The 22333-nt window shown below is 36.1% G+C and overlaps 1 protein-coding gene across 9 annotated transcripts in view; it reads right to left on the minus strand.

Moving 5' to 3' along the window:
• The window catches only part of VPS13A (vacuolar protein sorting 13 homolog A), a 110389-nt gene that overhangs the window by 71563 nt on the left and 16493 nt on the right, over nucleotides 1-22333 (minus strand). For all 9 annotated transcript variants that reach the window (XR_012670847.1, XM_075136503.1, XM_075136504.1 and 6 more), the window contains 12 exons: nucleotides 21567-21738; nucleotides 21132-21194; nucleotides 20068-20203; nucleotides 19303-19397; nucleotides 18321-18463; nucleotides 16772-16973; nucleotides 16568-16682; nucleotides 13664-13800; nucleotides 10329-10461; nucleotides 9432-9549; nucleotides 4410-4548; nucleotides 288-372 (listed from right to left, as the gene is read on the minus strand). Coding sequence is in view for 8 of the 9 variants with exons in the window: in XM_075136503.1 (XP_074992604.1) it covers nucleotides 288-372; nucleotides 4410-4548; nucleotides 9432-9549; nucleotides 10329-10461; nucleotides 13664-13800; nucleotides 16568-16682; nucleotides 16772-16973; nucleotides 18321-18463; nucleotides 19303-19397; nucleotides 20068-20203; nucleotides 21132-21194; nucleotides 21567-21738 (1538 nt within the window). In the remaining variant the exon portion in view is untranslated. The remainder of the gene's footprint in view (nucleotides 1-287; nucleotides 373-4409; nucleotides 4549-9431; nucleotides 9550-10328; nucleotides 10462-13663; nucleotides 13801-16567; nucleotides 16683-16771; nucleotides 16974-18320; nucleotides 18464-19302; nucleotides 19398-20067; nucleotides 20204-21131; nucleotides 21195-21566; nucleotides 21739-22333) is intronic.

Raw genomic sequence — 22333 nt, forward strand, 5'->3', positions numbered from 1 at the left:
GACAAAAATAAGTAAACCCATCCTACCAAACCTTGTACTGCTTTGCCTTCAGAAAGGGAACGGCAAGAACAAGCGTACAGAATTTTACTGCTATGAGAAAATACACAAATATTTTGTACAGAGTGAATTACAATAAGCTGCACAGAATGTAACACTACTCAACATTCAAGAACTTGAAACAAAGCCACAAATGATCACTTACTCCAAAAGAAACAAATTAATTCAGTGAACTCAAAAACTTAACTTGACCTGTTTATTAAATCAGACTTTGAAATAGATCGTATTACCTGATTCAGCAAATGAATGAAGATCCAAAACGGGAAACACACCTTGTGACAAATGTGGTGCTGAGAGCACAGGGGATATTGCAGCCTGAAACAGGAGATACCATAAAATTTTGTGCTTGAATTTGTTGGTCATGCTATTGCATACACATATACTGCATGGAAGTTTTACAACTTAAGGAAATTGGTCTTATTTTAAGTGCAAATCATTACAGTTAAACACTTACGCTACTAAAATTAAAAGCATGGGGAGAAATGAGGCCTAAATCAAGTAGAAGCAGCAGGGTACTGCACATTCATCTAGCTACAGAGAGAACACATCAGGAAACAACAGCAAAAAGGTTGACATATCCAACTTCACAGATCGAAAGATGGACAGAAACAGCACATTATATGAAAACTCAGGAAAGACAAAACCTAATCCCTCACAGGACTACAGTATGGCAACTTCAGAGAACCGTAAAGATAACTGTTCTTTATAAAAATCGCATGATACTACTGGCAGGTGGGAAAAAAAAAGAAAAAAAGCTAGAGAAAACATGAGAGCAGACAGAATTGCTTCTAAATTTCACAGAATCATAGAATCATTTAGGTTGGAAAAGACCCTTAAGAACATCAAGTCCAACCATTAACCTAACACTGCCAAGTCCACCACTAAATCATGTCCTTAAGCATCACATCCACACATCTTTTAAATACCTCCAGGGATGGTGACTCAACCACTTCCCTGGGCAGCCTGTTCCAAGGCCTGACCACTCTTTTGGTGAGGAAATTTTTTGCAATATCCAATCTAAACCTCCCTTGGTGCAACATGAGGTCACTTCCTCTCATCCTATCGCTAGCTACTTGGCAAAAGAGACCAACACCCACCTCACTACAACCTCCTTCCAGGTGGTTGTAGGGAGCAGTAAGGTCTCTCCTCAGCCTCCTCTTCTCCAGGCTAAACAACCCCAGTTCCCTCAGCCGCTCCTCATAAGACTTGTGCTCCAGCCCTTCACCAGCTTCGTTGCCCTTCTCTGGGCATGCTCCAGCACCTCCATGTCCTTCTTGTAGTGAGGGGCCCAAAACTGAACACAGGATTCGAGGTGCGGCCTCACCAGCGCCGAGTACAGGGGCACGATCACCTCCCTGCTCCTGCTGGCCATGCTATTTGCGATACAAGCCAGGATGCCATTGGCCTTCTTGGCCACCTGGGCACACTGCCCACCAGGGCACCTGTTCAGCTGGCTATTGACCAACACACCCAGGTTCTTTTCTGCCAGGCAGCTTTCCAGCCGCTCTTCCCCAAGCCTGTAGCGTTGCACGGGGTTGCTGTGACTCAAGTGCAGGACCCAGCACTTAGCCTTGTTGAATCTCATTTCTTCATGTATCTGAGATCTGTACTAGAGATGCTAGTAGAGTCTTTAATTGTGAGATGCAGTTATGCACAACCCAGAGAAGTAACTGAAAATATGTGAAATGTCACTGTTTTGCCAAAGTGTTTTTGTCCAGAGTGGACAAAAGGACAAGAATTCTCACTCCATGTGGTATCATATGTGACTGAATTAAATTCTCTTAGCAAAGGTAACCAAATGGTTTATTCACCAAAGCCAGATTTCCCATCAAGCCTCAGTAGTCTCGGTGGTTTGAGTTTGTAAAGAATTCTCATCTGCATGATCCACGTGCATATTTAGTATACATGTGCCTTGCACAGAGTACTAAAGTAAGGAGAGACGCGTCCGTTGCCTGTGTGCCCATTCTTCTGGACTGCCTTTAGCTCTGGACTGCACCCATGATAGTAGTTCTCTCCACTCCCACCCCCACCCCATTACTGCTACTTTCAAAGCCCAGTCTCAGACAATTATTCAATAACTCAGTATCTTACAGAAATCTAAGTATTATGGCAACAAAGAAACATTCATCTTTGAATGTTGTTTCCAAGGCTCCATTTTTCATCTCGCTCTTCACATTTCATCAGTCTCTCTTCTCAGTCTCCAGCCTACATAATTTGACCTTACTGAATATATCCATGTCTATGAGTGATAGATACACCAAGTCTCTAGGAGTCTTGTAACTGTGAAAGTGTCTCATCTGTAACACTTTCACATTCTAAGAAGACAAGGAGAAGAAACTGTGGGACTTGACTTCTCAGTACCAAATCATGAGAAATAAAGCCTTCCACACTGAAGTGGACAGCCTTCTTGTACAAAATACAAGAAAGTGCACGGTGCAAAAACCTAGAAGGATCTGTTTCGAAGAGTCTTCTGTTTTCACAGCCCAAGAACAATTCCTCCACTAACTCAAAATGTAAATAACAAAGTTCACATGTGGAGCTCTCAAAAAGGATTTCACATCCTTTTTGGTTCAGGAGTGATGTCATGGCAACAAAGCTCAGAAGAATTTCAGCTACAAGGATGAAAGCATGGGAGTATATCTGCCACCAACGCAGCAAATCCACTCAAATTAACCAAACTTAATATCAGCAATTAGAGTCTATCAAGCTCTGCGGTAGATGGAAGCTTGAGCAGACAGGCTTAACCGTAAGTTTTAATATGGATGCTGCATATAATGCAAATACATTCACACTGGCTCAACAGTCTTTACTCATCTTATCTTGTACGTCACAAGTAATGTACAGGTAATACTAAGCACATCAAAGTCACTTAAAATATTTTAAATGTAATAGTTGAATTCTATAATTAAATTCAAGTATAGGCAATGTTATAAAGTACAGGATAATCATCCTATATGTGCACATTTTATTTATGTAAAGCTAAAATTCCATCACTTATCCTTGAAGAAAGTTTGTCTGCACAAAACAACAGAGACTAGGGCAGCTTTTGGCTGGGGATACTATTAGTATATGAAGAGTGAAAAAGCAGGTCAAAACTAGCTGCAATTTTAGTATCACCACTAAAGAGATAGCAGGAACTACATGTTGAAGGGAAACAATCTTCACTCTTCAAATACTTTCAGTAGGTATGCATGTCTAGTCATGTGCATTTACAGCTATTGACTATTATGCTAGCATAACCCATAGAAAACACCACCAAAACTGCAGCAACAGCCATCAGGAACTGAGCAGAATAATTTGTATAAAGATGGAAAGATAATTATTAAGTAATCTTAAAAAAACCCACAAATACCATTATTTGTATTGGTATACAATTACCAATTATTGGTTATTGGCATATAATACCAATTATTCCTTTAGAATCAAATACACAGATTAAATAGCAGATAATTAGAAGTATTTACAGATGACAGAAAAATGGATAGCCCAATTTTGTCCTTGACTGCTTTAAAAATATATAAAACATAGCCAGATCACTCAGACTACAGTGATGTTAAAAATCAGCAATTTGGAGTTAATTTCCTAGTTTCGTTCAAAACAGCTCACATCAAAAGGTAAAACATACTTTTCAGTAACAACAGCAAGAAAGTGGTAACCCTCTGTCCTGAAGAAAGCATAAAATAGTGACCTGAATCACTTTCACTAAGGTAAGGGAGTAGGGAAGTAGGAAGAGAACTCACTCCACACTCCTAAACCTTCGAAATGCAAGGCAGAACTGCCACCCACTCGGGTATGTTCTATCTGAATGAAGAAAAGCTGGGAAGAGCAGTGAAATCAGCTGAAATTAAGCTGCCACTTTTGCCAGGCAGGCACTGTTTAGCCAACATTTAGCCACAGACAGTGGATATTTTTTGTTATGTTTTTGAAAGTTAAACTCCTGTCTAAGATCCACAATACTTCCAACTTTAAAAATTCCGATTTTTTTCATTGAACAAAATAGCTAAACCCAAACTCTGCAGCACTCTGATACCTGCATAAATTTGAAGGTACAATCTTGTTAATCAAGATTAATGAGCTACAAAGTAATTCCCAGAGTAGTAAAAGTTTGCGGGTTTTTTATTTTAAATTCAACCACTGGACAACTATTTCATAATTATTGGCTAAAGATCACAATAAACTAACTAAATAACAAGCAAAATTTCTATAGCTTTAGAGAATTAGCTAAGTTTTTCAAGAGGTACTCAGTAAATGCTTGTTCTCCACTTTCTTGTGCTCCTTCCAAAACTGCACTGTTAATAGCAAGAAGATATTTTTCTGGTAATTATTAATGAAATATTTTTTAAAAACCTTACCTCGGTTATTTTTGGAGGAGAACTGGTAGCAGGAGCACTTTCTGGCTTAGGAATGCTATCAATTAGCTCCAAGATACTTGTCAGCTTCTGGTCTGATATTTGGATAGAAAGTAAAGGCAGCTGCCCAGACAGTTTGAACCTGTTTTGTAAACAATCAAAGTTATCTTATAACTATTTCATTCGAACTTTACATTAATTTTCTTCTGAAAAACACACAAGTCTTCCTGGTCAGAAAATCACTCATCTAACCATTGCGTGTGTGTGTATGTGTGTGTGTGCATGTTCGCGCATGTGTGTGTGCATATGTGCGCGTAACTTCTGTTGCACAAAGAAGAGTGAGTTAAACAGCAAATACCCAATTATTAACGTAATTTATATTTCCATTTCATACAATGTCTTGCGCATCACGACTGCAAATAGTACTAACAACCGCTTCTAATTTGGCTACATAAAGCATATTTTCCTCACAATCAGAAATTGTTTCCTCTTGTTTGTATATTTAATTGAATTACTTGTAATAAATCACATAACTGAGCCTTTACACAGTATTTTACAGAAGAAAAGGTGAGGTTTTTTTGCATAAGAATGTTTACAGCCCAAAATTTCAAGCAAAGTATACAAAATACTTCCTAGAAGTTATGTATATTTAAGCTGACTCTAGCAGTAGTCTAGATACTTAACAAAGGAATAAATGGCATAGCTAAAAAGGACATAAGTCTTTAAAACATATTTTAAGCCTGTTTGAATAGGCTTTGGCCAAAAAGAAGTAGAATCACTTCAAATGTAGACAATGATTTTTTAAAGACCTAAAACCCATCCCAGTTTCTCACAGAAGTGAGCAGAACAGAAGTAAGCAGAAAACTGGCTCCAAGAACATTATTATGCTTTTCTTACAACACCTAGTTAGAACAGGTAAAGAGGTCTGCTCAATAAGCCGACTGTCTCCAACAACAGGCAGCAGCAGATGCTTAACATGTGGGGTGCAAGGAACAGGACTTGCTATTTCCGCCCAGTTTTGCTGTGCTTAACTCACAGCTCAATCTTCAAAGGAACATAAAATATAACACATTGGAGAATGTGAGGACAAAGACCCCCAAAATTTTCACTCACCCTCAACTAACTTTGAGATGACAAGAGTACTTTGAAACTACAAGAGTAACTGGAAAAACAGCTCCTTATACCTGTGCAAGCCAAGCACAAAGTTGTATGTGTTAAGCTGTAACAGCACGTACCTAGTTCTCTACAGTTTATGAATTTCTTCACATCCTTAAATTCTCAAGGAATTAATTCTCAGCTACTTTTGATTTTTATTCTTAATTCCAGTTCTGTCACAGAGAAATTTAGACCTTTTTTTTTTCTTTTTTCTTCTTTTATTTTAACAGAGAGGGGCAGTGTAGAAGTGTAGCTGTCAGGTCTGAAAGGACCTGTCCATCTACTGCTTGAATGATCCAATAATCTAGGACACTTAGCAATTCTCTCTTCCATTGCACTTAAACCTCCCTACAAAAATTCATGTATATTGTTAAGACATTTTTGATGAAAGTTCGCACAGCAGCCAGCCCATGCAGTTACATGGAATGCACTTTGCAGATAGAAGGCAGATAACTGCAAATAATCCCAGGCTCGCTAGACTGCTCTTTTAACAAAAGCTTTTAAGGTTCAGAAAACATCCGGAAGCAGAATACAATTATTCCCAATTTGTAGAGAGTGAGGCATGGAGGAGCTAAGTATTTCAATTGATGAGGAAATCTGTGCAGAAACTTCTTGCAAGTTCAGATCGGTTACATTTAGAGAGAAGGAAACGTTAAGAATGCCATTCTCAAAGCTGCAAATAAGTACATTCCTTCAAATTGGAATTTTTTTTTTTTAAATGAACACTATTATATGGAAGGATGCTTTTAATACTGGTATCCTAATACTAGCTTCATACACCTTCAAAGACCAGATGACAGACTCCCAGACACCTCCTTCAGAAAATGGGGGAACCGTATCACAGGATAAAACAAACATTAAAAAAAAAAAAAAACTTACACAGGCTAGAAAGCTACAGAATTATATTAGTGCTTCCAAACGTGAAGTGACAGAAACTACAAGGAGCACTGCATCCTATTCTCAGAAATGAAAGAAAGGCGGATATTCAGATCCAACCACAGAGTGAAAGCCCATTTTAAGGGTTAGGAAACACAAGCAGATGAAAACACAGGTTAACAGTGAAAGGCCCTTGATACAGTGGTCTTCAACAAATGAAAATTACATAAATTAGTATTCTCTTCAAGGCAGCAATATAGAAATGCACTTTCCTAAACAAAGCCAGCACAAAGTCCTGGTGAATTCATTATTGTTTTGAACAACAAAATCACAAGGAATTCAACTAGATTCGATGGTTGTTTAAGGCTGTACAAGGAAGTACAAACATCAAAGAATCAAAAAACTACAGACACCTGCTTTTTAGATAACAAAGTGAAATAGGCACCCTCCAACCTAAGGGACTCATTCATAAAATTCTACTACAGTAAACAGAGCCCTTTTGGTACTAGTTTTTGCTGTAGAACAAACATTTTTCCACTCACCTTTCTCAACAGTTCTGTTGAGAAACATTAATGAAAAAAGGCTCAGGAAAAATATAATGCTGGCTTTATATGCAAGTATACTTATAAAAATTGGAACATAAAGGAATAGCTACATTTATACTAAAAATACATTCATGTGTGTAACTGATGTGAGCAATACTGATGCATAATACCCTATTCAACTATAATTACTAAAATTTACAGTTTAGGGGATTTTTGCTGATGCGAAAGCTATCAATTTTTATCATTTGTGCACAATGTCATCTAGAGATCACACGGGCTTAATATATCTATACATAAACACTCATTAACTGACCATTCTTAAAAACAAAAGGAGATTATGCAGTGATAACAAGAGATTTGGCATTTGAAGCCACATTAATACTGATAGTATTGATGGGTTTGAGTAGTCAAAGCTAGAGACCAACAGAAAATAGAACATTTGTCGTTTTAACTGATTTAGGAGACATATAACCAGATGTAAAAATTTATCATAAGATCCTAACCGGATATATACTATACAGAGTTCATGATTTTCAGACTTCAGAATTTTAAAGAGCTCAAAACAAGAAGGAAGAGCAGCAAGCCTTTAAAGAAAAAGTCAAATCTCCACCATCAGGTAGAAAGCTGCTGTACCAGTCATTTCAAGATTGATAGATGACTCTAGAGCGTTATAATACTATCTGTGGAACACATCCTGGAAGCATCTGGAGACTGAACCAGGTACAAAATGAACAAGTTCGGCTGTTGCTGAGTCATGGTATCAACGTGCTAGATTTGAAATGGTTACTTGCTCTTGGTACAGGTTAAAGTATTAGTTATGATTAGTAACTCACTGTGGTATACGCTTATGTAGTACCAAACTGCTGTCCATGGCATTCCTAACAGTTGTAGACTGAGAAGGAAAGAACAGCTGATCTCCAAGAAATATTACTATCTCAGTGGAAGAAAAATTTGTCAACTTCTAGACACAGGTAGAAACTATTTACTGTCAAGTAAGTGACTCTATGAGAATTCGGAACACAGAAATAATATCCATTAGGGAAAAATTTCCCAGAATCAGTCTAGACACAAACTGCCAAAAGGAGAAGCACACCTGGTAGCCGAAACAATTAAGCCAGGTAGTACTACAATACTGCAATAGGTGTTCTCATTAAGAGCAGACACGCCTTAATCCAGGTTATACTAGCTTGGAGAGATGTCGATTACAAACCTACATTAAAATGACATTCTGTTGTTATATGGCCATAGAAATGAAATCTCACTTTCCCTCCCTGGACTTTCTGTCATAAAAAGACAGATTCCTGTGAGTTGTATTTCCCTTACCTCACCTTCTCCACCAAACAGAGAAGTGAGGAGGGAAAGAGTAAGATATTTCATAAAGTCAAGCATCAAAACTCAGAATCTGGCGTCCAAGCTTTCCAGAAGGTGGCACCATTATACCACGCAATCATTGATCTGCCTTCACAATACACAGCCCTGGTGAGGTACATTTTCTTTAGGGTTTTTTTTCTGACTAAGCAAATCCTAGATTCTTTGTAATTCTTTTATTTCATAAACTGCCTCTTGATTTTGTTGACTGTACTACACACTAGGTCTATTTTTATGCCATTAATTTTCTGAAGTGCCTAACTAAATTTCCAGCAGTGTTATGAAATAAATAAACACGTGGTCGCTTGTAGCATAAGAATATGATTCTTATTAATGACTTAATAAACCAAATTACGTCGTAATGCATTAATGTGCTAGTTTGCAAGTACTTAAAAGATAATTGGATTTTTTTTAGGTAGTAGTGTCCTTATTAGACATTAGTGAAGATGCGCTTTCCAAAATACGTGCAAAGTTAATCTTTGCCACTTTGACTCAGTGATCTTTAACATCAAAGTTTCATCATTAATAGTAACATATATTTTCTTCTGATTGAGTAAAATTTCCATAACAGTAGGTTTTTTGCTGAATAAGCCTAAGTGCATACTCGACGCATTAAGAGCTGTTTCCCTGAGAAGTGATCTGTAGCAAGTAAACAAACAAGATGAATAACCTAAGTGAAAGAGAGGGAGTATGACAGCCCATTACTTTTCAAATATTTTTGTGATATTTATAAAAGAGACTTCATAAGTTCAGATTTTTTGCTCCTCAGTATTTCCAATGAGAACTGAAATGCAGCTATTAGAAAGACCTAACTAGAACACGTATTAATATCTTTAATAAAAATCTTTAAATATATTATAGATACTTATTTTATAACAATACAACATTCTATCACCTCTTCAATATCTGGCATCTTCTTGGGTTTATTCTCTATTTTTCTCCATGGAGGTGTTTTACTTCCAAGATTCACACATGGCTGATGTAAAATAGCACCACTATAAGTAGATTCTGGATTTTTTCTTTTTGCACTCCTAAAAAAAGTCATTTACCATAAAATTTCAAAATAGGAAAAAACACATACTTGGGCATTCTTGCATCTGTAACAACCATAGCCCTGCTAAATTCCACTTTTACATCCAAGGGCTGCAAGATATGTTGAGATGAATATTTCAACTTCCGAGCTTCTTGCCAGTTCTCATCTAGAAGAGCAAAGAAAACCTACGCTTTAAACACTGAAAGAGATTCCTTCTCATTACACATACCACAGCATTAAAGTATCTTGTATTAGCTAGTATACCTTGCTAAAAATTCAGGTGACACGATGTCTTTTACAGCTCTATCAATACATGTATATTATACAAGATCTGAACTTCAGACATACACGACTACTCAATACTACTGTTCACATCTAAACAGCTATCCCATTCCTGCTGCAGACTTCTAAGGGCCCAATTCTTAACATGCATGGTACTGGGAGTTTAGGCTCTGGATTCCCTCTGGAACCAGAGGATTAAGAATTAAATGCTTAAGACTTGTCTGGTTCTGACTCTTTCTATATTGTTAGTTCCCAAACTACTAGTAGAAGTTTCCTTCAGTAAGGGATTTTGATCCTTTCTTTACCCTCACAACATGATCAAACCTACAACTACTCATGGATTCCGCTTTAAATTTGGAGGGAAGCAAGGAAAAGGCACTGAAGGAAAATACCATAAATAATTAATCACACTCTTATATTTATAGTGCAACAAATCAAATGAGACATCTTCAAAAATAAGGGATTTATTATAAGTTTATTTATTTAGCAAAAGCTAAGGTTGGAATCTAAGGCCTAAAGATATGTTTTGGAAATTTGTAACATGTTTTAGCACTGAGTTTAGAACATGAGTTTAAAGAAGTATATTCCAAAGATTCTCCACTGCTTCAGTTAAAAATATAAAATATAAAATACTTTCACTCATATGCTTTCATGAATACTTACCATGTTTGCTGTACAGTAACTGTATACTGCTGAGCTGGATATCAAAACTATCATAAGCTCTTGACATTATATCTTCAATAGTGCTTTGTCCTACTTTGAGTTCTGATAAATCAGAACGACTTTTGCTTTTCATCTTAAAAACAGTTACAAAAAAGCATAAATCAATTTCAAAAATATTCAAAGCACTAATTCTACAAATATTTGATTCTACCACAAAAAAAGATTAAATTTAAGTCCTCATTATAAGGGCAGTCTTACAAATATTACAGCAGAGGAGCTATCTAAAATTAGTAGCCTGTATCAAAACAAAAAATTGAGAGTATTAAAATCCATTTCTTCAAGGAAAGAAACAAAATAAAAAATGAATTAAAATCTATGAAGTTTTATACAATATATTTTGTATAGAATAATTTCCTTTAATAAATGACTCATACCCCAAAGTACAAAGTCTCAACCCCTTTGTAATCAGAAGAATAACTGTTCAGGTTTTTTATATATAAAAATATTACTGCATTAATCACCTCTGAAACATGAAATCTATTTTTGAATCCTGTTGAATTTAGTGTGGCATTACCCTGTTACATATTGGTCAAAACGAGTAAAAGGGAAAAGAGGGTTTGGACTATTCATCATCAATGTTCAATGTCTTTCCTTCAGTCAATATCCCTTTGACTCAGCTTTGGGATGCCCATACTTCTTTAGTATTTCACATTTGTATGTGCCCTCTCTGCTATCCAGCTCCAGTGAAATGTGGCTGTCCTCATCCTTGAATGTCTAATAATTTTGGATCCATGTTTTTTTTTGTCGGACCCAGATAACATTCAAGATAAGGTTAATAACCGTGAAACAGGTTTACATACTAGTGTCTAAGACATAGCATTTCTTCTTCCAGCGCTACTGAACTACGACTATTTTTACATTAAAAATAACTTGCAGTTTGAAAATTCAGAATTACCAAATTAATATTGCCCGTGCAACTTTAGTTAAGTCCACTTATGTATCTGCATTGAGATACAGTTTTAATTTTATATGCCATTTTCCCCCTTGGGGCTTGACCTTATCCAGTACATAACTGAGGGAAAGAGACTATTTGTTTTGTATTAAACATACTCATTCAACGAATGACCTACATCTCACTTAAGCATATGTCACTCAAAGTGAATACAAAATTATTAATCACATCCTGAGAGGCATCTAACTTTTCTCTTTTGGTATTGCCCAATTCCTTCACCTTGCTTTCTAATTTCTATTAAAGGACAGGAACCGATCCAAGAGTCACATTCACTATGAAAATTACTCATCTATTTCAGAAAAAAAATCTCATTGACACATTTACTGGAGTCTGATTTTGAAATTCTATGTCATATTCAGACTCCCGGCGGCCCCGCCAGCCTGTCACAGAAGTCCTCCTCCCCTCCACCTTTCACTAGTTGCAAGGAGGAGAAGCAACAGCTGAACTGTCTTTTTTACAACCCTAATTCTCTTTATGAGTCATATTCTTCTATGTATTGTTCTGAGAGTAATTTCACATGGGTGGAGTAGAGGAGGTGGGCTGTTCTATTCCCCCCCTCCATTAGATCTAGGAGGCCGTCTCAAGCACCGAATCAGTATACACAGCGATTATTGAACTCCACAAAGTACCTCCAATTGACCAGCATTCAGAAGAGCTGTTGAATTATTAGTCACCGAAATAAGTGATCTGGTTGTAAATCCAAATTATTTTTAGTATCTACACAGCAATGTTTTTCACTAATTCCACTGACACCTGACATATTCTTTTTCAACAAGGCCAGGTGCAGGGTCCTGCACCTGGGTTGGGGCAACCCCCGGTATCAGTACAGGCTGGGGGATGAAGGGATTGAGAGCAGCCCTGCCGAGAAGGACTTGGGTGAGAAGCTGGACATGAGACAACGATGTGCACTTGCAGCCCATAAGGCCAACCGTATCCTGGGCTGCATCAAAAGAAGCGTGGTCAGCAGGTCAAGGGAGGTGATTCTGCCCCTCTACTCTGCTCTGGTGAGACCCCACCTGCAGTACTGCGTCCAGCTCTGGAGCCCTCAGCACAAGACATGGACCTGTTGTGGATCAGGGCCACAAAAATGATCATGGGGGTGGAACACCTCTCCTATGAAGAAAGGCTGAGAGAGTTGGGGTTATTCAGCCTGGAGAAGAGAAGGCTTCAGAGAGACCTTATTGCAGCCTTTCGGTCCTTAAAGGAGGCTTATGAGAAAGATGGAGAGATTTTTTTAGCAGGGCCTGTTGTGACAGCACAAGGGGAAATGGTTTTAAACTAAAAGAGGTAGATTTAGACTAAATATAAGGAAGACATTTTTTACGATGAGGATGGTGAAATACTGGAACGTGTTGCCCAGAGAGGTGGTAGATGCCCCATCCCTGGAAACATTCAAGGTCAGGCTGGACGGGGCTCTGAGGAACCTGATCTCGTTGAAGTTGTCCCTTATTGCAGGGCGGTTGGACTAGATGACCTTTAAAGGTCCCTTCCAACCCAAACCATTCTACGATTCTAACTGAAACCCACACACTCAGAAAGTAAGTCTGTGGCAGAGAAACGGAAAACTTACTTCGCTTCAGCAAGGTTTTAAACTTTGAAACAAATTCTTGTTAAAAAAGCAGAAAAGGCAATCTAAAGTGATAGTAAGTGGCAGAATCATTCTTACAGAGAGTACAAGTTAAAAAAAAAAAATTAAATTGCCTGTACACATCCAAGACCATTTGTCCTGAAAGAACACAAGTTCACCAACGCGTAAGATTGTTAATAATATGTAGAAAGTCTCTTCTATGATTTTATAGTGCTAAATTATAATTTTAAATACATCATTAACCTACCTTTTTGACTTTTCCCTTGCATGAAGTATCTCAAATATATCTCTAATTTAATCCAAGTTATGTTATAAATTGCCAATGTTTACTGTTCTCATTTTAAAGTAAACTGAATGACCAAAAGGTAATTGATAACAAGAATAATAGTTATATTAAAAATAAGAAGACCATTTAATCATGTAAGTAAAAAGTTTACTATTTTATATTCTAAGGTAAAAAATTGTTACACGTTTTCCACATAACCATGCAAAGCATCAACAGTGGTTTCATTCCAGGGGAAGATTATTTTCTAACAATTATTTTGGGTTCAAAGAATCTAGAGTTCAATAATTTCTGCCTTGACTGGAAAGCAGTTTAAAATAAATACCTAATACATAAACTGCAAGAGGAACTTTTACTTAACCAGTACCACAAAACACAAATTAAGAAACTGGAAATCACATAAAAACTGAACTATCCTTTTCAGTAAGTTACTTCTTTAGGTAAATACATACCTTAAGACTACCAAGATCCAGAAGTAGTAAATTTGACGTACGGTCATAGAATCCTTGTTGTGGAACAATGATGTATGAAGCCATGAGGTTAATTTTGAGGTCAAGAACTTTCTGGGTTTCAATAACATACAACAAACCTGAAAAATAATATAATTAGTAAATATAAACAAAGTAATCCATACAGAAGCTATGGAATTAAAAGAAGCTATAAAAAGAAATTCAAGTCTAACTTAAATGAGCTGTGAATGCTAGATAACTAAGTTTAATTGCAGGCAAAGATGCTCTTCAGATTTCTTCTGAACCAGTAGTTATAGGCAGTCTTTAAAGAAGTAGGTGAAATGATGATAGCAAACAATGCTAAGGACAAATAGAGACAGCAGCATGACACATACAAATCCAAAAACATTTCATACTGAGCAGAGACGAAATAAGAAGAATCGGAATGCATACTGCAACTTGGCAATTGCTGAGTCAACCCCTTGTGCTCTGTAGATTCAGAAATTTATTTGTTCTAGAAGTTCTTATTGGAAGTATCCAACTGCACTGGCCAAACTGCTAGTGTTGTCACTACTGAGATACTGAAGTTTACACTGATTCTGCTGACAAGCATCTCCATCTTGAGATGCTGAAGACCGGCAAATACAAGGTCTTTCCAAAATTCTATTTAAAAATCATGCAATTAGTTGGGAAATTCAGACTGTCAGAAAATTTGAGATCAAATTCTGGTTTTTTGCTCATCTGAAGAGGAATGAATGGTCTTGCTTCAAGTTAGCACCGAGAACTCCCTCAGGATTCAGCCACGACTCATTAAATATTTACCAGGTGCAATAAGATGATGCTCACAGAAGTAGAGATAATAAATTATGAAGATGACAACAGGACACTGCAACACACCCACACTGGTAAGAAAGTAATTAAAACTGGTACAACATTATCAAAGGTTGTCCTGCCACAGGAGAGCTAGATTAGTCAATGAAGAACTGGATGGCAACGACATTTCAGGATTTGCAAGATAAAATAACTTGGATTAATAAAAAAGTTGAGATTTTTTCAGTTTTCAATGCCTAACTGTATCTGAATGATGTACAAAGTTCAAGAAAAGACTTTCTTTTTTCCTTCATTTGGGAAGAGAACATAGTTGAGTCCCTAAATTGAACTCTGGGAAACTAAGCTTTTGTAATGTCTTTTAATGGTGCTGAAAATGGTAACTATTTTGCTGTAGCAAGTTCCTTCACTTCTGCAGTCCACAGTTCCCCACTACTTTCCAGCTATCTTCTACTGCTTGGAAGAAAAGTGTTAAAGATTCTTTCCTGAGAAGGACTGCAAGTCTGAACATATTAATTATATTGATATGATTCAATTTTTTTTATTCTATCTCCGAGATTAGCATAGTCCCCTGCAACAGAATATTCTACAGATCAAATGTTCTTCTCCTGGTAATTTTGTAAGTCTCAGCCAAGATTTTACAAGCAATGTACAGCATATTTTTAGAAATTTCTATCAGGCTTCTCATTTGTGAGTGGAACAAGCTTTTAGATTACTATGGGCAACTCAGCATTCTTGTGAAGATAAAAGTCATTGGATATACCTCTAAAGTAATGCTATGCTTAAATTATAATAGACACACAGCACGATTTCATATTTCCACAAAAAAAAGAATCATGATCAGAACCAGAGTATTCAGCGGCAATGAATACTCAAACAACCAAGCATACTGAATCTAAGCAAATTTTTATCAAATTGATCTCAGGAATGAACTGTGGTATCAATATATTCAGTATTGCTGGAGAAGTTTCTGATAGAAAAGGCAAGCAAGTTGATCCACCTAACTTTGACTGCTTAATCTGACATTAGTCCTTAATTAAACAGGTCAGTCAAAGAACAACTAATGAATAAAAATATAATTGATGCCTGATTTCGTTCCTGATACTAGCTTGATAAAAGCAATTGATTAAATATACATTATGCTTGAGTTTTCTGTAAATTCTTTCACTTATTATCACTGAGTGTTCAGATTTTTAAAATGTATAATTTAAATATTAATAGATTACAAATTTAAATGAGGTTAAAAAAAAAATCACTGATTTTTTTTTTTTCTCCTTTTAAAAAGTATTTATATATGAAATCTCCCCTTAGCATCCTCTGCCATCCACAGTCAGAGACAGGACACTGCGCTGGACACACCTTTGATCTAGAAAGCCTCAGACATCCTTACTGCAAAACATTAATTCCACAAAGCTCAGTGTTAGTCTTAAAAGTATTCACCATTTTCATTCATGTGTCAAAATATAAGATCTCTAGAGATAAAAAGCTAGGATGAAATTAAAACTAGAGGAATGGTTTTAATGCTGAGTAACTGGAAGACAGATAAATATAGTGTACATGACTTGATTTTGATCTGGATTGACTCAGATCAACATTCATCAAGGAATAAAGAAAGTGGAAAACACCTATACAAAGGCAGATAGTGTCCTGAAAAGCAACAACTCTGGAAAGGATTTAGGGGTTTCTTTTGAGGATCAATATCTCAGTATCAGTTTTTAAAGAGTATGAAACAATTAAGGCCATTTACATACTCAGATGAACAGAACAGAGAAGTTGGAAGTAACAAACTGTTTTGAACTCTGCATAGAGTACAACAGAATAAATACTGAAATACTACCTCAGGGTGTGGAGCATATTTTACAAAGGAAGTTGAAGTTGAAAAAGATACAGCCATAAAATTATCCAATACCTTGAACAAATGCTTTGTAATGAGACTGAAGAATTCAGCTTATTTAGGTGTTGTGTTAGAAAGCCATAACTCGGATCCATGCATCTCCATACGGAATGATATAGTATTTTCATACTCCTAGAATCTAAAATTTGTCTGAGTGTGCAATCAGAAGAACATGCAGCACTTGCCTGTTGATGTTTTTTCACGGAACTCCTCAAGCTTCATCAGAGTTGCTGATGTCAATTGCTCTAAATGTACATCTTTCGGAGGCCTGAAGAAATCCACTAAGCTATTTATTGTCATCTGTTAAAATAAAGCAAAAATAATACATGGCAAATTTATTATTAAGTAAGATTTTTCAAGATTTACAACTTACTCAAATATTTACTTACCGCATCATATACTATTTCCAGTGGCTGTGATTCTATTCTAAGCCTCTGATCTGCTTTCTCATCCAAAGGATTAGTTTCAAACATTATGCTTAAGAGTGAGGTACTCTTGTCTGAATAGACCGTTCGAGAAGATAGGAGACAGGGTGTACACTTTTCTCGGGACATGCCTGTAACTTCAAGTGAGGTAATTTTTGTTTCAAATCTGTAAAGAAAGGTAAACATGAAATGTAATATCCATCTGGCTAGGTACAATTAGATGGTAAGAGTATAAGGAATGAGCTGAAAGGGAAAAAAAAAAATCAAAACCCAAACAAAACAACATCATCATCATCATCATCATCATATCTCTACCCTACTTCAAATATAAATAGCTTAGTCTAAGGATATTACACATGTATCGATGTGTTAACTGTTTTCCATTTCATTACCTTTTCTGTCTATTAGGCACCCCTGACTAAATAAGAAAGGGGGTCCAAGTTATTCACTTCATGCACTTTTCACGAGGACAGGAGTCAGGGCAGGAAAGAGACTTGCAAATGCAAATTCTGTAGTATGAACTCAGGAATTAGACTGCGCAGTTTACACTGCGGAACAGAGATACAGCAGAGGAGGAACTGTTCCAGTGCAGAGAAACAGAAGAAACACCACAAGAGGAGCACAAGATGAATAGCCTTATTACTCTGAGAAAGTATTTTTTAGGTGTTGCATTTATTTTTATTCAATATCCTGTCCACCTCTTTAACAGCTCTCAGCTGAAGATCTTTATCTTCCAACACTAAAAGGAAAGTTGTTTCACTGTAAAAATACAACATTTTCTTCCCTTTTTCTCGGTACGATAGCATTATTAGGGCCATTTAGACGCACAGAGGAACAAACAGAAAAGCTGCAAGCAAAACTTAAAAATAAAATTATGCATAAAGCTCAGCAAGATCAATAGTATCTTAATAACCTACATAGATTATACTAATACGCCCCAAAGTAGAGGAGACAAGGTTTAAAACAGGAGGGCTACCCTCCCGCACAATTTTTAAGTCATTACATTTGAAATGAAAAGAAAATATTTCATATCGCTGCTTTTCATCACCTACTGTGAGAGCACAAAACGAAGCCAAAATCACCAGTTACAGCTTTCTTCTGCAAATCTAAAAGCTCAGCTGAAAACTCAAGAACTTTTCAGTCATGTTAAATGCCCCACACACAAGCAGTTATGAGGTCACCTTGCTCAGATCAAGTTTCAAAAGGAGTTAACAGTCACTTTCCAAAGCAAGAACCAAGTTAGTAATGGGATTGCTTGTATGTAACAATGATAAACTGAAAAAAAGGAGAAACTCTGTATTGGCACAAAAAATTCTGAAGATGGAGAGAACTTAATCATGGAAACAGTATCCATTCACTTTGTCCATCAGTTGCAGGATGATTCTGCTTGCAAACTGCACAAGAAGTGACAGTAAAAAATGGAAGTTAAACATCATAACAGAACCTTAAAATGCCAATTAGCCATCATGAATATTTCATGAGGAGCAAAAGCAGTTTGACAGAGAAAGTTCACCTTATTGCTTGTGCACCTGGTCGTTGGGTAAATACTGTACTCAAGCCAGTTAATGCAAATTCTACCAGCTCAGGAGTTTGCTTGTTTTCTCTTATTGATATAGACATGCTTAATAACTTCACAGAGAACTTCATGGCTTCATACTAGATATGCAGGAAAAACAACAACAGCGGATTATAAAATATGTTAATATACATTTCAATACAGTTTATGAAGAGATGAAAACCACAAATACCAGTTTGATACTATTTTTCCAGTGCTATAAATAGCTTGTATCACAGCTGGCGTAAAAGCCATTCCCAAATAGTTATTACAAAGAGACAGTGTTAGAGTAAGAGTCCACTATGCTTACAAACATATGTCTTTGGTGTCTCTATACCACATTTCGAGATAAAGGGCCTCTGATGCAGAGGCAGTCCATTGTACCATGCATTGTATCGCACATAAAAATGACTTATCTGACTATTCCTGAATGGTTCAAAAACGTTGCTCTCCCCCACTACAGTTCTTCAATCACCTCTTTCCTTAAATACTCACCTAGTCTACCTCATCTACTATCAGTCATATTTAAGATTCCAGTGAATCACCTAGTGCACTTCCTTAAAAAGTTTCTGAATATTGTAAGAGGATATTTTATAGCATTTTATATATTTATAGCATTTTATACATAAGCATTTTATAACTTAAACAACAATACACTGTTTGTATGATTTTATTCTAGACTGAGCAAGCAAAATTTCATTCTGAACCTTTTCAGAATATCCAAAGTAAGCTCTATAACCACTCTCCTGAAACTACATTTAAGGGTGTTCCGTTCTGCACAAAGCCAGCATGCAGTAACTTAATTGAAAACTGTCAGAACAGTATTCAAATATAAAGATAGAGATTCAAGTAATTTTAAAAGTTATTTCCTATCATCTTTAGATTTTTATTAGTAGATAAAGATACCAATTGTTTGGTATCATAGTCAGTTATGACTTACTGATTTTGGAAGGGTTGGATCCACAGCTGTTTCACTATATCCAATTGCTGCATAAAGTTTAGCCTTCTCTTCACGTGTCATCAGCTCTTCAAGACCTGTCACATTACAAGAGGTTAGTTAAACTCAGTATAGGTATCTGAAAAATGCAAATACCGTTATACACTTTCCAGTGCTTGGTAGCTCTATTACATACAATAGATACTGTCAACATTGTCCTGAATTAGTAAAAGCAAAAATCCTGAGGTTTAAAGCAAAGTCTTGAGTCTCCTAAATCATGCTTTAAAATGAAGTTATACTTTTATTCTGACCTACTCTATTTCGTAGCTTGCTAACAATAGAAGCAACCTTTTTGATTTACTTTCAGTGTTCCACAACCTTTACTAGGTGCCCATACTTAATACACTGCGTGAAACAGCCAAATTATAAAATGAATGGAAGTAAAATTGTTTACATTCCATTAGCTGCTACTGTTTTCTAGCACTTTCTTCAAATCCCCATACACAGTACACCATGCAGACAAATGCGAAAACTGTGGCAGACGAAAGCACAAATTGAAGACAGTTCAGAAAGAGTTCTGGAAGGAATTGTAAGATACCTCTATAACATGCAATTAACTTCATCAGCAAAAAAAGGCGAAGAGAAAATGTAAACATCTATAATCCGAAAACCCAAATATTAAACAATTCCAAAGTTCCATTGCTAGGGATATATTATTCTAATAAGTCATTTTTAATAATAGAAAAATATACCAATAAAGAAACATACTTGAACCCTTTACTTCTTGTTTTTGTTCATCCTTTTTTTCACCTGACCAGCTCCATATCCAACTAAACCAGCCACCTGAATTTTCATCATCTTGTTTTATTCCTGGTCTGTAGATTTTTAATCCAGCCTTAGTTGCCTGAAATTTAAAAAATACTCAAGTCATTTTCTTCATGCTTCTTTCTTCATTTTCCGAAGAAAAATATAGACCCAAGACATGCTCTAACACATCAAAACATCATTAGACAACCATTGAAAAGGCAGTATGTTATTTTTTTAGTTTTTCTTCTAATAACTTTTTCAAGTACCCAGTGCATCATCAGACCAATTGCCTAAAATCAACCACCTTTATGAACAAAAAGAGCAAGCAAAAGGTAGCTGATTTTAAGTCAATAAATGCTCCTTAAATAGCAGATTTTCCCTCCAGCTCTCATCACCAAAAAAAAGCTCTCACCATTTTGATTTTTACTATTAGAAATAAATTGGTATTTGTTTTTCTAGCCTAACATCTTATTTGCTCTAGATAAGAATGGAATGTGAGCCAAAAATAAGACATTACGTTGCCTAATTGTGACTATCTACTTAAATGCATTCTGCATTTGCTGTATTCCAAGTAACATTTGCAAATAGTAACAGGAGGTCAACATACCACATATACAGGTGTTCAGCCTACATAATAAGGTATCAGGAAGGAACGGAATAAATTAATAGTCTAGGCTGGAGCGGGGCGGGGGGAAGCCTGAAGCTTTGGGTATAATCACTTCCAACTTGACTTATCCTATCATCCTTTGACCATATTTTGCACAGTAGATCTTCCTTTCCAAAAGGGGAAAGAGATTTATCCCAGATCAGTTATTCTGAAGAAGCACTATATGGAGCTATTTAATTTTTGTTTAATTACAAGCTAAAACTAACTATGCCTTATAATAACAAATGTGAAATAGAGGGAAAATAGAAAGACTGTATGATGCACAATTCAATCACTAGAATTAAAATGCATCTGCCTAAAATCTCCACAACCTCATGTTGCAGTTACTCTTAGACTCACTTAAATGATGAAATTTTACCTCAACTTCTGCCTGTTGCCTTGCTAGAGTGATGTTAAAAATATCCAAGGCCTTTTCGAATTCCTAGAAAGGAGATGAGAAATTATTTTTTGACAATTTCATTTGCTTAGATTTCACGGCTCAGTTTTACAGGAAGTGACAGTAAACAACTCTTTCAGTGCAATCCAAGATAATTTGCTCAAGCTGAAAACTGAAAATAAACCTGGAAAAGAAAAGCACATCAGTTTAAGCTTTTCTTCACTGTAGTTACTAATCTAAAAAATTATCTAATGTGTTTATTACTACTACTCACAGAGAAAGGTACTGATGAAGTTGCAAGTCTGGCCACTGAAAATTTATTTTTAACTTAGTACTGACTTAGGAACGTGTAAACATTTAAGTTTAAGAAAATAGCAAGATGAACAATATTTAAGCCTTTAATGGAAAATGGCTAACCTCCAACAATTTTAAGATTTCTTCATTAGGTTTTTTTGATGTTATCTTTGTTTTATACATCTCTTTATAGTTCTTCACTTGTTTTCTATGGTGCCGAATATGTTCCCATGACCACATTTGGAGCTTAGGTTGAACATTTATTTCAAGGATGCCAAAAATAACGTATTTCCACCTAAAAGCAAAGACAAATGAAGTATAGTTTACAGTTTTTTTGGTATATTGAAAAGACACCTACAGCTATGCAGACTCCCACTAAATACAACTTCAAGTTGTAAAAGAGCGAAATCCCTTGTTTAATCTCACAATTCTGATCAGTAGAGGAACCTAAGGATTTTAATTTTTTCCCCATACAAAGTTGACAGGTTGCTATTTCCTAAAATTAAGAAGTAACCTTGTACAAAACATGCACACAAATACACATATATGTGTGTGTGTGTGTGTGTGAATAATCAAAACATATTTGTAAGGAATATTCTGAAAAGAAATCACATCTCTGCCATCTGTGTTGAAAAGGTTTGCCTATTTTTAGATAATAGCTATGTTCCTGTAACAGTACCTAACATCTAATGGGGTCTTCTTCATTAACACAGAGTTAGGATATCAAAACACTATCAGACTGTCTTTAAGACAGCAAATGCAGGCTTTCAAATATTGTGTCCTCACCTATGGTTTGAGGTCCTCACCAATTTTTTTAATACTCCTAGCTTAAGAAAAACAAACAAAAACATAAGAGAAGAAGGAAATGAGTTCCAACTCCTTAAGTAAGA

This window comes from Calonectris borealis, chromosome Z, assembly GCF_964195595.1.
Source record: "Calonectris borealis chromosome Z, bCalBor7.hap1.2, whole genome shotgun sequence".
Lineage (NCBI taxonomy): Eukaryota > Metazoa > Chordata > Aves > Procellariiformes > Procellariidae > Calonectris > Calonectris borealis.